This window comes from Protopterus annectens, chromosome 2.part2 (genome assembly GCF_019279795.1).
Source record: "Protopterus annectens isolate FY-2018-M chromosome 2.part2, PAN1.0, whole genome shotgun sequence".
Taxonomy (NCBI): Eukaryota; Metazoa; Chordata; order Ceratodontiformes; family Protopteridae; genus Protopterus; species Protopterus annectens.
In genome coordinates this window covers 92,367-110,142 of record NC_056730.1, presented here as the reverse complement: position 1 = coordinate 110,142, position 17,776 = coordinate 92,367, and the positions used below count along the sequence as shown (strand labels likewise).

Here is a 17,776-nt window from a genome sequence, read left to right as displayed (position 1 = left end):
TTTTGTTCCAGTTTGCGCACACATGCCCTGCTGTTGTACTGTGCATTACTGTGGACATGACATTAAATGTTGTTTTTTAGGTGTTGTGCATCTTTTCTTATGCCACTGGCTGTGTATTTAGCCATTGGCATATGTTAACTTTGTAATACATGAGTTTGGTCTGCTTCCATAGCTCCGATGTTCTGTTTGGGAAAATGTAAACCGTGTTTTTTGGTTTACATTTCCGTGGGCTTACACTACACCTGCACCACTTCTTGAATCACTATCTGCCTTCATTTGCATGGTGCGACACTGTGCATGGGGTGATTAAAATACCTATGCCGAGAGCTGCGAAGTTCTGGCATACGCCGGTAGTGCACGTGGTATTGGATCGTACCTGAATCGCTCGACGGCCATATTTGGTGTTATTCCACCTACGCTACGCCTGCGCCTGGTGCAAGCTTCATGAATCCCGGGGTTTAGTTATTTGTTTTCCTTTTTTTTTTTTTTTGGTAGCACTCAAAGGAAAAGGTCTGCGGCTGTGATCTTTGTGTGGCAGCATGTTGCTGAAGGGGCTGTGTGGCTGAAACTGTGTGGTAGAGATGGCATTAAAGACTGCAAATTTTCAGAGAAGGTTTGCATATATTTGTAAATAATTTCTTGAATTAACTCAGGAAATACAAGCAAGCTACATTTTCATTTTGTTTTCCATGCTATTCTATAAATAAATGTGTTTTAACTTATATCTGCATCTGGTGTCTTTTAAGGGCTTAGACTGGTGGCAAATGCATGGACAATTTGACTGTGGACCTTCAAAATACAATTCTTCATAATGCCTGTGCTGCCAATTATGTAAATTGCTTGTATTAAAGATCCCTGAGTGAAAGGTACGCCAGAGAAATGCTGCTGGCATCTGGCATGGACTGACTGATGTGCATATGTCTTAACTGGTAAAAGCAATAAATCTGGACAAAGCCAAAAATAATGGTGGACAAAGGGCCAGAATAGGAACAATTTTTAAATTTTAGTCTTATAAACTTAGAAAGTTCACATACTAAAAGGTTTTGCATTAGCATGCACTTTCTGAAGAAGTCTAAAACTCAAATGCCTGTTATTATCTAATGATATCAATCTTCAATAATTTGCCAGAAAAACACAGATTTTAGAAGGACAGCCCAAAAACAAGAAATAAAAATCTGGAAATCCTATGAAAATATGGACAGTTGGGCGGTATACTGATGTGACCGTCCTGCTGTGTTTCTTTTTATTTACAGCCATGGAAGGTTTAATTAAATCCTTGAAACGTAAAACACCTCGTCACTCTTCACCACTTGTAAAAAAGAAATCATTGCACCGCTGTCCTCCAGTCGTAAAACCAACCAAACCAAATCTGCCACCAGGAACCCAGCAATGAAATCCAACCACTGGATAATTCAAATTGTATTTAATTCGATAAAAATCACAAAGACCACAAACTGTCACAGACACAGTAAAAAACACGTGATTGAGCTTCATCAGAATCACAAACACAATGAAAACTTTGCACCTTATATATGCTGCCATAGCCAATCATGATTAGTTAGTTGATTACTAAATAGATTAATTAATTAATTATTATTCCAAAGATTAAATCTGTTTGTATAGGCTTAGTATAAGTATATATACACAAAACATCCTTTTTCCTATCTATTAATGTTAAAAAACATATCATGCTGTGAATGATTGTAGATAGTGTAACACAAATGCAGGCAATAATAATTCCTGTGTCCTACATATATCTTGCATCATGTATTTACAAAGTTATACATTAATACTGGATTTCTATACCATATAATACTTGATAAAAATATATATATATGAATAATAAATAGATAACTATCTGATACATGAATGCATGAATAAATAAATAAATAAACGAATGAATAAATAAATAAATGAATGAATAAATAAATAAATAAATAAATAAATAATTACATAAATACACAGGTATCTAACCAAATAATGGTACACTTGATACACAAAATACATAATACATGCATACAAATATATTGAATGAATGATTTGATAAATATTTTGAATGTTATGATACCATAACTATATTACAGTTTTAATAAAATATGTAGTTAAAAATGCGTTAAAAATGCGTTAAAAAACTTTTATTATTATTAAATATGTATTAAAAATGTTATTTATGGTTGTTAACATTATTTCGGGTTATTTGCTAGGAGTTTCAAGGCTGGCTTAATAGATAGATGATCATTCATCCCCTTAGGACCACAATATTTATTTATTCATTCATTTATTTATTTATTCATTCATTTATTTATTTATTTATTCATGCATTCATGTATCAGATAGTTATCTATTTATTATTCATATATATATATTTTTTATCAAGTATTATATGGTATAGAAATCCAGTATTAATGTATAACTTTGTAAATACATGATGCAAGATATATGTAGGACACAGGAATTATTATTGCCTGCATTTGTGTTACACTATCTACAATCATTCACAGCATGATATGTTTTTTAACATTAATAGATAGGAAAAAGGATGTTTTGTGCATATATACTAAGCTTACATTAAGCTTATACTAAGCCTATACAAACAGATTTAATCTTTGGAATAATAATGAATTAATTAATCTATTTAGTAATCAACTAACTAATCATGATTGGCTATGGCAGAATATATAAGGTGCAAAGTTTTCATTGTGTTTGTGATTCTGATGAAGATTATTACGAAAGCGCACTCAATCACCTGTTTTTTACTGTGTCTGTGACAGTTTGTGGTCTTTGTGATTTTTATCGAATTAAATACAATTTGAATTATCCAGTGGTTGGATTTCATTGCTGGGTTCCTGGTGGCAGATTTGGTTTGGTTGGTTTTACGACTGGAGGACAGCCCTTTATGGTGCAGCAGCGGATTTCTTTATTAATTAAATCCTTGACGGACTCTAATGTGAAGACCAATTAGAAACTGGTGGAGCTGCAACAATAATTAGTGGGACTAAGCAATATAATTACTACTCTCAGAGCTGTACCTGTCATTAGAAAACTAAGATGCCTTGAGTCATATTTGTTGACTTGTGAAAGATATGCCACTCCGAACAGTTGGTACAAGTCAGAATTGGGCTAAAATTCTCTCTTTCCATCTTTTAGGGAAAGCTTAGAAAACTTAAATATTAATGAAGGTAACTACTTTATTTAGGTAGTTATACATTTATTATTTGGTAACCAGGTAGATGGACAGGTCCAGAAATCCTAGACTCGCAATGTTATAATAGGAAAATATTTTCCTCATTTTATGCACCGTGGAAGATGTGGGAATAAAAAGTATCCAAAGACACTGTATAGCAGGCCAGTAGACATAATAAGGAAAAGATAAAGCAACAGCATGATATAATTACCCAGTTAAAAAAAAACAATAGTGGGTAATCCAAAATTAAAGCCAGGAGAAACAGAGTTTCATTAAAGTTATAAAGGGGACTATAATCTGATTATGATTAGATGGTAAAAATGATTCTGTGTGTTACTAGAAACTCACCCTTCTGACAGAGTAGCAGCCATGCAATACTGTATGAAATGTTAAAGTAAAAAATGATGGGAAACTGATGTAAAACTCAGACTTAAAAATCAACAAAAGGAAGATGCCCACATAGTGACATATAAAAAGTCGTATTACAGAATCAGTGCGGATAGAAATAGAAGAATAGAGTACCCAAGTGGTGATGGGGTTAAGCAAAGAAATTGTGGTAAGTACTAAAAGTGAGATAGGTAAAAAAATGTAGAGTTTTACTTTTGTTTCTGTCCAAGGGGAACATAAATTTAAGGAAAAGGAGAACTCTCAAGAAGCTTGCACAGATAGTGCAAATGTTAAACCATAAGGATGCTTTTTTAGACAAAAAGCATCCTTATGCTTTAACTTTTGCACTATCTGGTAGAGTAAAAATCAATAGAATTTCCAGTGTCTCTTTAGGAGAAGAAGCTATTTCTTCCACTTGAGAAGACGCTAGTGAAGAAAATAACCTTGAATTAGTACTCTTAGAAGTAAGCCATATAAACTTTATAAAAAAGTACAAAGGAAGTTAAAACTTTAAACTACAAAAGAGATAAAATATAATCAAAGTTATAAAGGAAGAATGAGAATAGGAAGTCCAATTGCTTTATACTTCAGTTTTGAGATAAAATATAACCTCTTGTATATATTTAGTAAAGACAGAAAATTCTACACCAGTTGTTAGTGACAAAACTGTAAAGGACAGTAATAATGAAGTTAGCTCATAGTCATGTGTTAGATCATCTGGAAATAGACAAAACTAAAGGAACAGTGTTGTGTCCAAAAAATATATAATTTGGTATTGTATATATAAGGAAGTTTTATCAAACTCCAAGGGTTTGTTTCTTACACTTGCTTCAGGAAATTACCAATATACTTAAAGCAACCCAGAGTTAGCATATTCCATGGATTCAATGACACTGAAATAGTTATTTTTTTAAATAACAATGTGAATCAGTACAGCTCTTACATTGATTCACCAAAAATACACATTGCCCATGTGAGAGTGAACATCACTAGAAGCTCTACCACGAGGAAGATGCAGAGAGCCATGGCTGAAATCTCAATGTATGTGACCAACACTGAAAAATGGGTAGATTTGAACAGAATCTTGCCATAATTGCTAAAATTACCAAAGTCCAAATGGAACATAACTGACATTAACATTTGGATCACTATGTGGTGACATTCAAAGGGGATCCGATATGTGTGTAAGCTTGGAAGAAGATGGCTGATAGACCTACCTGCTTCATCAGGAATAGCCTACATCTCTCACATTTGGACTTTTGTATACCTGTTTTTCATCTGGAACGGACCCAAGGAAGATCTGTCTGTTTTCCTACAGTCCCTCTCAAACAGCATTCCATACTTTACGTTTGTCATGTCAGGTTGTGGTTCAGACATAGCCTTCCTGGACACTCTCGTCTCCATCAACGAACCCACCAAATCCCTGACATCCAACATCTACCATAAAGAGACATAGAAACAACTTCCTGGATTTCAGAAGCCAGCACCCATTCTTTATGAAAAAGAATGTGGTGCGTGGCCAGTTCATCAGATTGTCCAGACTGATCAGCGACGACTCCACCTTCCAACAGGAGTTGGAGTTTCTGTCTCCCATGTTCCAAGAGAGGAACTACCCAGCACAACTAGTGCACTCTATACTCAGGAAAGTCACCAGGGACAGACACATCAAATTCAAACCCATTCTCACTTATGGGTTCAACTCCCCGGCTACTAATACCCAGGCTCAAGACAAATCTCAGAGCTTCCCAGTCCCTATTTGCAGGGACATGGAAAGCATCAAATAAATTGCGTCTGCGCATTGGAACATCATCTTTGCAAATAGCGAACTACAAGCCACCTTAGGAGACTCACCGATCTTTTGCTACAAAAAGACTAGAACTCTAAAGTCATCTTTCGAAAATAAAGACACCCCTTTTCTCTTAGACAGCAACAGCGTAACCACAGCTCTCAAAGGGATGTTCACCCATGGCAACTGTGTCTCGTGCAAACACATCCTAGTGGGGCAGGAATATACATTCAAATACTTCTCCCTTAAAAAATGCTTCCAAAAATTTTACTTTTGCCACACTATATCAGTGGACTACGTGGCGGTCTGCAACTCCTACCCTTCCTTTTATGTGGGCAAGACCACCAGAAAATTGTCAAATCGTATAAAAGAACACTTAGGGGCAATACTCTCACAAAACCTGGGAAATGCACTAGGAAAACACAGTATTAGCTGCACAAGGTTCACAGGATTCCAATTTTTTGTACTGGAACAGATTGCTCAATTTTTTGGAGACACAGACTCTTTGCTAGAGGTCAGGGAGCTGAAATAGCTGTTCAGACTTAATGCAGAAACTGCACCAGGACTAAATGAGAATCTAAATGTTAAGTGCGAGCTGAAGTGGCATAGATAACTCCCCTACAGCCACCCCCAACACACTCCATTGATACGTCTGCCTTGATAAACTAGCTTAAGCATTACATCATAGCATGACTGTATACTTTAAATAACAAATATATCATTGGCCTCATGAACTCTATTCAAATGAATGATTCCATTGCTCTAAACTAATTGGGTAATCTCACCACTGCTTTTAATAAATGTTAATGCATTCTGTATTTAAGGACTTGCCTTACATACAGTTTTTTATTCTGAAGAAGATCTATTCATCAATAACGATCGAAAGTGCTAAAAATCTCAGTTACGCTCCATGTCTTTTTACTAACTAGATGCTCTGGAAGTTTATTTCTTAATAGTTTTTTTTCCTTCTGTTTTTCTTGTCTGTTCTTCAGTATTTTATATATATATATATTTATATATATATATATATGGGTCTACGTCATATGATCGACAGACTATTTGATCAACATTCATTTGGTCGACAGCTCATTTGGTCGACAACCAGTATTCAAGGCTCTTAACAGGGATTTGCCCCCCTCACCAATGTTGTGCCACCCTGGAGTTGTTATATATAGTTAGGGAGGTGTGCCTCCCACACCCCCCTAACTATATATATCAACTCCAGGGTCGCACAACTTGGGGAGGGGGGCAAATCCATGTTAAATGCCTTGAATACTGGTTGTCGACCAAATGAATGTCGATCAAATGGTCCATTGATCTTATGAAGTAGACCCATAATTATATATATATATATATATATATATATATATATATATATATATACACACACACACACACACACACACACACACACACACACACTCACACAGACATATATATATCTTCTTCTTTTTCTTTCAGCTTTTTGCCTGTTAGGGGTCGCCACAGTGGATCACCTGTCTGCTCATGATTGGTAATGGAGTTTTACAGTGTCGAGTTGCCAGCCCGGTGCCCAACCTTCCACAGAAGGCACACACACACACACACACACACACACACACACACACACACACACACACACACACACACACACACACACACACACACACACACACAATTTTATTATTTATTTTAGTGGGGATTTGTACTTTGTTGACTAAGTACTCCCATTAGGCAAAAGGCCTCTTTTCAGGAGAGTCCCAAGGTGGTATTCATACTGAGGAGGGGAAATGTAGACAGGGCACAGGGGAACTTTCACTACTCTTGGGAACTTTTGCATCCATCTGAAATGCCACCCTCTCAGGCAGATGAGACTCAGTTTTTTAGCTACATTTGTTAAACAAAAGTTTATGAACAAACATTAGATAAAAAAATAAAACAAAGAAAAAAATAGATATGGCAGAATGAAACCATTTGAACAACTGAATACATAAATACAAGAAACACAGATCATTAACTATATACAATATTAACATACCTCTCATCTGTCTAAATGCCTGCAAAATGTCCAGATTTTTGCCTCATGTTTTTGGTCTGTTTCTCATAAAATTGTGTTTTTTTCTGGTAAATCATTGAGGGCTGAAGTCAGAAAATAGTGACATTCATTTGAGTGTCAGACTTCATATCCTTCAGAAAATTCATGCTAATTCAGAACTTGTTATCCTATCAAGTTTCTAAGTTTGTAAAAGCAATATTTTAAAAGTGTTGCTGTTTTGGGGCCTGTGTCCCCTCATTATTTGTGCCATTGTCCAGATTTTTTGCTGTAAGAGGTTGAGAGGTATGAATATTAACATAGCTTGGCATTACTTAATAGATTATCTCAGCAGCCAATGTATAGCATTTAAGAAATGTAAGTCATTGTCAAAAACAGGTGTCCATGGCAACTAGAATTTCATAGACCAATACATAGCATTTAAGAAGTGTATGTCATTGTCAAAAACAAATGTCCATGGCAATTAGAATTTCATTTCCTCAAAGTAATGAAGAAATTTAAGTCATTGTCAGAGCATATGTTTATGGCTGGCAGAATTCTATCTCCCCAAAGTAATTAAGTGCAAGCCTTCAATGTTGCTGGAGGGGATCAGCTAGACCTGAACCTGTACCCCAGCTGCTTACACAGTGTGTCCCCCAAACTTTTTACTATCAGCTGGTTGCAAACCTTGTGGTGCCTTGTTGCTGTTAATTTAATAGGACTTGCTATGATCCAGAGGACATCAAGAAGGTCTCCTTTGTGATCTAGAGGGTAAATTCCAAGTAACCAAAAGTCCCAGCCTGCCAGTGTATCACAGTTGTAAGTTTCCCTCAGTGTAGATATCAGGAACTTCCAGCATGACCTGATTGGCAGATATTCCCTGAACACATGGATAGTGTCTGCTGCCCCCCCCCAACTCCAGTAGTTGCTGTTCTTTTTACTCTTCATTGTCCATAGTCACTTGGGAGCAGAATACCACCTATATATTATTGTCAATTGCTGGTCAGCACATTTGGGCCACCTCCTTAACTTATGTGGTGCCTGCCACACTTGAGACTATTGGACCTGAGTCAACTGAAGGTCTTCCTGTAATGACCTACTACTTTCCACAAGTTTTGCTGTTTGCCTACCTTGCTTGTTCCATAAGTCCATGTAAACCACACTGTTCATCCCTTTCTTTAGTCTCCACATCTGTGCCATTGCATTGGCTATCCTGATCTCTCAGGTAAAAGAATGGACTTAAATGAGATCTGTTTTATCTGAAAATATGCAAACAAGTCAGAGCCTGGGATATACTATCCTGCGCAAGTGTCTCCATGGTTTTCAGTCACGTGCCTGCGGAATTGCCGGTGAGGTCATACCACTGGGCAGCCCCTTGCCTTCCCAGGTATTACCCAGGGATGTATTAATTCTTTTGAATGCTAGTGGATGCTTTCATATATAATCTTTAGGGCCTCTCCCCCAGCATAAACCACAAAAAGCTAAGACTATCAGTATATAATTGGATGTCCCACTCCACTGAGGCCATTGTGTTGTGCTGAGAAGATTTGGATAGCTAGATGGTGCAACTTATTCAGAAAGCTAACACATATGATTCAATACAGGGAAGACCCCAACCCTGTAGAATCATGAAACATAGGCAATGGATGGAGAGAGTCTATGGTGTTTTGCTCCCAGTATTGCATTGCTTACAAGATGCTGAATATCACTAAAGCATGGATGGTTGGCCGGGACAGGATTATTTTGTATTACATATAACACATGGGGCATAATCATCACTTCAGTTGCTCTTGTTTTCCCCAAAATAGAAGAAACGTTTGACAACTGGGGGACCAGATTAGTCACTTTCTCTTGCAATACTTTCAGACTGGTTTCCACAGTGAAGTCAGGAGCGCTACATAGTTGGAGGTCTAGATACTTAGCAGATGACACCACCTCAATACCTTGATTATCAACTTCATAGATGTCAGTACCACACTTTATTATCACTAACTTGCTAAGGTTACAGGGAGTCCGAAAACTGAACAAAACTGAGTGAAGAGATTAATTACCCCAAGTAAACCTGTGATAAATTTTTGTTTAACAGGATAGAGTCATCAGCAAATTTGAGGAATGTACTCTTTGTCCCCTTGTCTCATCCTCTGACTGTTGTACTGGCCTCACCTGAAACTCCAGCACCTTCATTACCAGCAAAAAAAGAGATAGAGAAAGGGTCCATCATTGCATGGTGCCCCTGCCTGTCTAACCTGTCATGGAGAATTTGCCATTAATCAGCAGTCTAAAACAGGACTTTGACTATATGCTTTTAACCCAATTAATAAACATCTTTCCACAGTGGAGAATCTCAAGAATTAAAAAAAGCCAAATCCACTGAGTCAAATACTTTCTTAATATCAAAAAGCACTGTTCCTCCAGTGTTTTGGTTCTTATTAAGAGACATTAAAAAGTCATTAGCCAGTCCTTTAGCCATCTAGTATCATCTAGGATCACTTCTGTGGCTCTGCTCGACAGTGGCACAGGAAAATAATTTTCTTGGGTGGCGAAAGCCAGGGTACCTTTGGCTAGGCTTATATAGGCCCTAGGGCCAATAGCCTAGTACCTACCTATGAACCTATGAACTACTTCCCACCAGATGTCTGAAACATTTCTCCTGGGAATAAAGCCATGTCAACTTGAGCCCACTGAAGAAGTTAATAATGATTTTAATCTGTTGAATAATAATCTAGCCAAAATCTTTGCATCATGGTTGATAAGAGAAATAGGCCAGAAATTACTTGGTGATAGGCTAGTGTCCTTTGTCTTAGGAATTAATGTGATCACTGCTTGGTTGTTATCTGGGGGCACTGCCTGGTTAGGACCACATAAGTTAAACGTCTGACCTAGGGTTGACCAGAAAAAACATCCTCCCCATTTGTAGAACTCAGCAGGAAAGCCATCCAAGGCAGAGACTTTATTGTATTTGAGCTGCGTGATTGCATTACTGACTTCCAATAGGGTGATAGAAGTGTTCAACCTGCGACTTTTGGCCGGGGGAATTTGCATAGTATATGTAGCGAAGTCTTAGACCTTCAGTGGGAGTAATTCTGTTGGACCATTAAGTATGGAATAGAAGGATAAGAGTTCAGTATCTGTATATTCCTTGTCAGTTACCATTTTCCTAGAGTCTAAGGAAAGTTGATGCATAACAGTCTTAGAGGACTGCTGTTTGAAGAACCATGCTATGACTTCCATTTGAGCCACTAGAACTGGTCCCTCCATTGAAGTTCGACTTCTGCTTTGGTCATCTCAAGCAACTGTAGTTCCATCTAAAGAAAGTCTGCCTTAAACTTAGCAGTCTCTGGCATTCTACTCAGTCCAGTTTGAGCTTGGGCCCTTTGCAGTGCTTCCTGTTTTGCCCTGAGGACTGCTTCCCTCTTTCACCTATGAGTACTTTCTAGCTCTAGTAGGTCTCTGCTTTACATCCCTCTCATCATATTTTACTGAAGGTAGTATCTGACTTGGTGCTCCTTATAATGACATCCTCTGTTGTAGATTGTAGTAGCCTTTTTTTCAGAGGGATTAGTCCACTTATTCCCTCCTATAGTGGGCTCATCTCCATCCCCATGTCCTTTGTAAATCATCCATGCCTTTTACTGTCATAAGGATGGTTGCTAGATATGAGAGATTAATCTCCTGGTTATCAATTGTCTGCACTCTGGCTAGCATGTTCATGTGAAATATTATCAGATCTATCCTGTTCCCTTCTTTGGAGACCCCCTCAGGCTAGAAGAGACCATTTGGTGTCAAGGTAAACACTTATGCCTGGAACCAGAGGTTTCTGGTGGCTAGTTTAGGAGATTAATGCCTCTAAAAACTCTTCCCCCCTCCATGTGCCACCAGCAATATGAAACCAAACTCATTAGTAGCAATCTCCCATAAAGGAGTTTAGCTAGACTAATATCAATTTGTTTGAAGATAATCACATATAAAAAGACAGAGAATCAATAGAAAATGTCATCAGAACAATTTAGTAAACATGTTGCATACAGTCTAAATGAAGACAATCAGAAGTACCAATCGTGTTTCAGTTTTCCCAGTAGGGTATCAAGATTAAGTGCTAATGCCTAGCAAATACAGCATGAGAATGCATTAGTTTAAGACTTAGTCAGTGATCAGCTGTACTGTGGTCCACTTTAGCCAGTCCTTTAGCCATCCAGTATCCTTTGTCAGCTGAGTCAGAGGAACCTAAAAATTTGTCTTACCAGGATTTGTTGCTTGAATGGCTGGAGTTGTCTGAGTGAGAAATACATTTTAGCAGCTTTCAAGAACTTTTGGGGACCTATTTGGTGCATCTGGGAAATGCATCATGCTGTGGCCGCAAGTTCCCACTGGGCTTTGTTCCTGCAATACTGGTCCTTTAAGGGGCTTGGTACACCCTGTCCTCTTGTGCAGCCAAATGAGTTGACATTGAAGGTAGTCATATTTCCCTGGCATTCCCTTTTTGTATGGATGAGGATCCTCTTTACTGGTATTTTTGGAGCCTTTTGCAACACTAATGTTGTTATGTGATGTAGAGCGTTCTTGCATACCCACTTTTTGGTCACTGCTGTTATTTTAGGGGAAGAACTGACCATTTGCTGTTTTGAGCCTGATAGTTGCCACTCTGTCTCTTTGTCAGTCCAGCGACCATCAGTTTCAGATTTAGTGACATTATATATGTGAGAAGCCCTTTCCACTGAGACTTTAGATACCTCCTGGTGGGATTGGAGAAAAAGTGTACTGCCATTTTCATATACTGAGCGCTTGGCAGGATAGTTTAAATTTGCATGGAGACCCACTTCAGAAAATTCTATTTTGAGAGACAGCATACTTTGCCATCCCTGACAGAGGTTGTGAGAAAGCTCTCTTGTAAATATAATGGTGTGTTGGCCCCATTTAATTCCTTTATTTTCTTGGCTATACTGGTTCACCCATGCTGTGGTCATGGATGTTAAGAATGCAACTAATACATCCCTAGGGCGAGTATCATTTTTCTCTTAGATTGCACAAGATGAACTCACTCTGTTTCAGGGTATAAATGGGCAATCAAATGGATCACCTTTTTTAGAATGTGATTGCAGAAAGATTGAAGGGTAAAATCAGGTACAGTGTTCAGAATTCCTTTCATGTGAAAATTACAATGTCTCGATCTGTTCTCAAGGTCATAACTGACCCAAACATAATCCTCTATATTTAGTACAATTCTGACTAGGCATCAGGTTACCATGAAAAATGATTTAAATGTATACAAGGCTGAGAAAAATATTGGATTAATCCAACACATTTTGTCTGAATTTCCTACCATGAAAAATGACCAACCCTTCAGTGGAACTATGCATGCAATTTGATACCAGAAATGTCACATATGGTGCATTGTTCAAATATATATATATATATATATATATATATATATATATATATATATATATAATAGTTCATTGCACCTAATGCCTTAATTTTATTTACCCTTTGATTACTGGGTTAGTCCTACTACACTAGTGGCCTCTTTTCAAACGAGACCTGAAGCAGTAATTATACCACTAGGAGAAATTTGGGCAGGGCATTGAAGAACTTACTCAACTCATTTTAATAGGTGCTAGGTGCTGGGAGATCTTTTGTATCCATCTGTATTACCACCAACTCAGGCAGATGGGACCTTGGTTTATCATCTCATCCAAATGACAGCACACTCAGGATCACGATACCTACAATGATGCACTGCAGTGTTAGCAATTTGACAATTGATTCATAACCTGGGGGGGGGGCTGCAGAGACAGAACCTACAGCCTTCCAGCCTTCAGCACCAAAGTCAGGTGTCCTACCTGTTGAGCCATTGACACTAAAGGACTTAATACACGTGAATTATTCATACTAACAAAATCAGTTATTATAAAGATGATAAAATTGATTTTATTTATCCTCAAGAAATTGAATGTGCTTTACACTGTGGTGCATAGCACTGTATATCTTTACTTACTTCTGCAACTTTAGCTGGTCCTATGTTTCCTTCATAAGGGCATCCCATTGCACAGGACACATAACTGTGAGAAAGAAAACAACATAAAAATATGGATAATAATGATATTTTCCCAAAACCTGAATTACAGTATGTGAAAACTTAAATAGAGAACTGTCTGAATTATGCACATTTAGGAAATTTAGTTATTCAGTGCACTATATCTGTATTGCCCAGATAAAATGTTGTAAACATTGCGTCTGCATGAGTTACTGCTGAGACTGTTCTCATTTACACTTTCCCAGTGTTCTTCCCAAGTAATTTTTACTGACACTCATAAACCATGTAGCACATTGGAACTGTAATGTAAAACTTTTCTGACTTGCTAGGTCCAACTTTTTAAATACTTAAACATATTCATACTTAAACTTTCCAGCATCTTCAACACTGATAGATTTTATGACTGTTTGACTTTTTAAAGGCATGTTTTTCTAAGAAAAAAAAAAGAAGAAGCCTGCTCAAAGTTAAGGAGCAGCAAATCTGTCTTCAGGTTCTAACAGATGTTAAATAAGCAAGTGTTCAACTTGTGATCATTAATTTTCAAATGTTGGGTTTCCAAAACATGCAAATTATTTTACAAGGCTTGAAAAAACATCATTTGGGAATGGTTCATAAAGATGAAGACATGTATATGAGAAATATACTTGGCTGCAAGATTTGTCATGTTCAGCTCAATGTGGTTCTAAGAAAAAAGGGGCCAGATCTTTAACAGTATTTTAATTGCCTTGCTGAGCAGGTTGGTACCACTAGTCTAGTAGTCTCTTTTCAGGGGAGAAATTAGGAGGTATTTGTAGTAGTAGGGGGCACTGGGGAACTTCCCTTATGCTTTCTAATAGAAGCTGGGGGGAATATTGCATGCACCAACTCTAGCAAAAGGGACATTCATTTAACATCTGATCCAAAGGACAAAACACACAGGAGTGTAGGACCCCTCCACTACACTCCATCAGAAGGTCAGCAAATCATCTACCTCATAGGAGAATAGAACCCACATCCTTTAGGTACCAAAGGGGACTGTGCTACCTGCTGCACTGCTTCAGGTAACACTTTTCTTGTGCTTCATACAGAACACAGTTTGGAAGCCTTTGGAAAGACACAACCCCACAAAGGGGAAATTTATGTCAAACTGAAAAAAAAACAACAACATTAAACACTCTACAATGGGTGTGATTTAGGAGGTAAGAATAAGGTGTATTTGAGAAATAATCAACTATGCCAGGCAGATTCACTGCATTGTTTGGGTTTCTAAGGGCTGTTGTTACCTAGTTAGCAGTGCAAAGACTATTCCATCTGAGGCTTGTTCAGCATTTCCTGTTAGCTGAGAAATGGCATACAGATTTATTGTTAAAGACACACAATGATGCTTTCAATATTTTAGAATAAATCAGAGTGCAGGCATTGATCAGCATGTATGCCTGCAAAAGTACTGTGGTTGTTTTAGCAAACTTTACCAGATGTTTGTTAAGCATGTTAAGGTGTTCCTACTAAAATACATTTTATTTTGAACACTTTGAAGTAGGAAGACAATGCTTTCCTAAAAGCTAGTACTAGATTATAGAAGGAATCATTAGACTTTTACTGGGTCATGAACCCAGGGCATTAAGAATTTCATACTAATGCACAATCTTTGAATAAATAAAGACTGTTTGACAAGTTGAGGCATTGAACATTTTTTTAATAAGAATCTTTTCCTTTGCTCTGTAGATCACTATCATTTCATTTTTTGCTAAAAAAAGTTGCATTATGTATATAGGCACTACAGCTGAAAGTTTTGACACATAAGATTTAAATCATGCTGGAATATCAAAGATAATATTTTCTTCTGTCTAGGGCCCAGTGTTTTCATTATTCTGTGCTTATTTTAGCATCACTTAATCAACAAACTGACACATGAATAGCAACACTGCTGAGACTTTTTTTAACAAAAGTTGTTTCCTTTCTGCTAGGAATTAGTAGCATTTTCGTTCTGTTAGACAGGTCATACTGAACACACACTGACACACATGCACACACATGCAAACGCACACAAATGGAGCTAAATAATTATAGGTTCATAGGTTGGTACCAGGCTATCAGCTCTAGGGTCTATACAAGCCTAGACATAGCAATTCCCTGGTTATTTCTTCCCACAATATTTACTTCCCTGGACCCCTATCTAGCAGGGTGACTGACATGCTCCCCAGGGTAAATTTCCTATCTCCCATCCAGTTGTCAAGGTTCCTTTTGAGGAGGGTCAAACAGGCTCTCTGCTTGACAAGTATGGGCAGTCTATTCCAGAGTCTGGGGAGTCTCTGGGTCAGGAACCTATCCCTCCAGCATGTTTTGTTCATTGTGATGACAAGGTTTAGATCCCTGGAGCGTGTGGCTCTGAGGGATTGGGATTTCTTTAAATGTAGCATGTCTAACAGCTCTGGGTTTGACATGGCCTAGTATGTTAAGCAGAGAGTGCCTCTGAGTAGATGATATGCAACAGAGTATAGCTGGAGTTTTTTTAGATGGTCAGCATAGGGCATCTGCTTTAGGCCTGTGATTTTTTTAGTGAGGTATTTCTGCAGCCTTTCCAGTTGTTGCAGATGTCTTGAGAGGTACATACCAAATGTGGTGTTGTATTCTATAATGAGTCTAATGAGGGATGAGTACAGTGGGACAATGACCTCCTTCTTTCTGGCTGAAAAGCCCTTAGTGATGAGGTGTGCCACATAGAAGGATTTCCTGACTGTTGTGCCGATGTGGTCATCGGAGATAAGACCACTGTCCACCTGTGTCTCTAAGTCTCTTATCACACTTTCAGTGTTTAGTGTACTGCCATCTATGTGGTAATTCACGGGTACATATTTTTTCCCAAAGGGGATAACTATACATTTCTTGGCATTGAGCTTAAGCCCATGGCTCTGGCACCAAGCATCTGATTCTCTAAGGCCCTTTTGTAGAATATCCACATCATTTGGGGATTCAATAATGGCTCCCAGTTTGCAGTCATCTGCAAACGTTGTTAGCCAGAGTCCCTTAATGTTGGCCTGTACTTCAGAGAAGTAGATGCCAAACAAGGGCGGTTCCAGGACAGAACCCTGAGATACTCCACTTGTCACTTGCCTGGAGTAGGATTTGGAGTCAGCTACTTTTACAGTGTGGGTTCTGTCAGTAAGCCAGTTGGCAACCCATCGAGTGATGTAGGGATTAATGCCCAGCTTAGTTTATCTATGATTCCAGAGTGAGGAATGGTGTTGAAGGCCTTGATGAGGTCCAGATAGGCTGTGTGGCCCGCATTACCCTTGTCCACAGCTCTGGAGACTGATTTGAAGAAGTCAGTCACGTTCAGGAGACAAGATTGGCCCTTCATGAACCCAAACTGGGTGGGGTCCAGTGTCTGAAAGTTGCCAATGTCTTTGTTTATAAATTCCATGATAATACGTTCCATGGCCTTGCAGATCAGGCTCGTGAGACTGATGCAACAGTAGTTCCCAGGATCCAAGGTGGATCCTCCCTTGTGGAGTGGGATAACTGTAGCTGTGCACCACTCAGTGGGCACGAAGCCTGAGCTGAGGCTATGATTAAACATGACACCTAGGTGAGGTGAAGTTTCATTTTGTAGTTCATGTAGTACACAGCCCGGGATGTTGTCTGGTCCATGGATACTGTATTCGTAGCTTTGCAAAGTGTGGTTTTAACTGTGTGGCTGTTATTAATGGAATTTGGCAATCTTTTGGTATTGAGATGGACCCTTTAGGGGGGTGAGAGGGTGAGTGAAGTTGGCACTGAATTGATCTGCCAGGATACTGGCAATATCCTTGGGATCAGTATATTTAATGCCATTATATTGTAGCATCGAGCAGATCTGAACATTGTCATTTAGATTCTTGACATAGCTATAGAATGCCTTGTGGTTGTCTTTGGAATCTTTGGCAATTTTATTTTCGTAACTAGCTTTAAATGATTTTATGAGGGATCTCATCTTCTTACTGAGGCTGGTAAGGGAGTTTTTGCAACCTGGGATTTTTCTCTTTTCTGCAACAGTTTCTTCCTTTTGTTGTAAAGTTTGTTTATGGCAGGGGACCGCCAGATTGGCTTCCTTTGTTTGGAAGACAGCATCTTAGTTCTATTTGGGATGGCACGATTCATGCATGAGTGGATGTGCTCATACAGTGCCTTAGTATAGGATTTAGCAGTCGAACTTTCAGTTCCCGTCTGCATGGGTGTCATGAAGTTTGTCACTTCTGACTTGAGTAGCATGAAGTTGACTTTGGAGAAGTTTTTTACGGAGGTTTCCTTACTGAGTGGTTGTTGAGGGATGTGGATGTCAAGGGTGATTAACTTATGGTCAGATCTGACCAATGAGGGGGTGACCATAGGTGTGGAGCATCGATTTCCCATGTT

General features: G+C 38.4%; 1 protein-coding gene across 1 annotated transcript in view; it reads right to left on the bottom strand.

The window, feature by feature from the left end:
- Positions 1-17,776, bottom strand: part of LOC122796058 (3-hydroxy-3-methylglutaryl-CoA lyase, cytoplasmic-like) — a 616,655-nt gene that overhangs the window by 580,164 nt on the left and 18,715 nt on the right. The window contains exon 2 of the mRNA XM_044064522.1: positions 13,364-13,427. Within this exon, the coding sequence (XP_043920457.1) occupies positions 13,364-13,427 (64 nt within the window). The remainder of the gene's footprint in view (positions 1-13,363; positions 13,428-17,776) is intronic.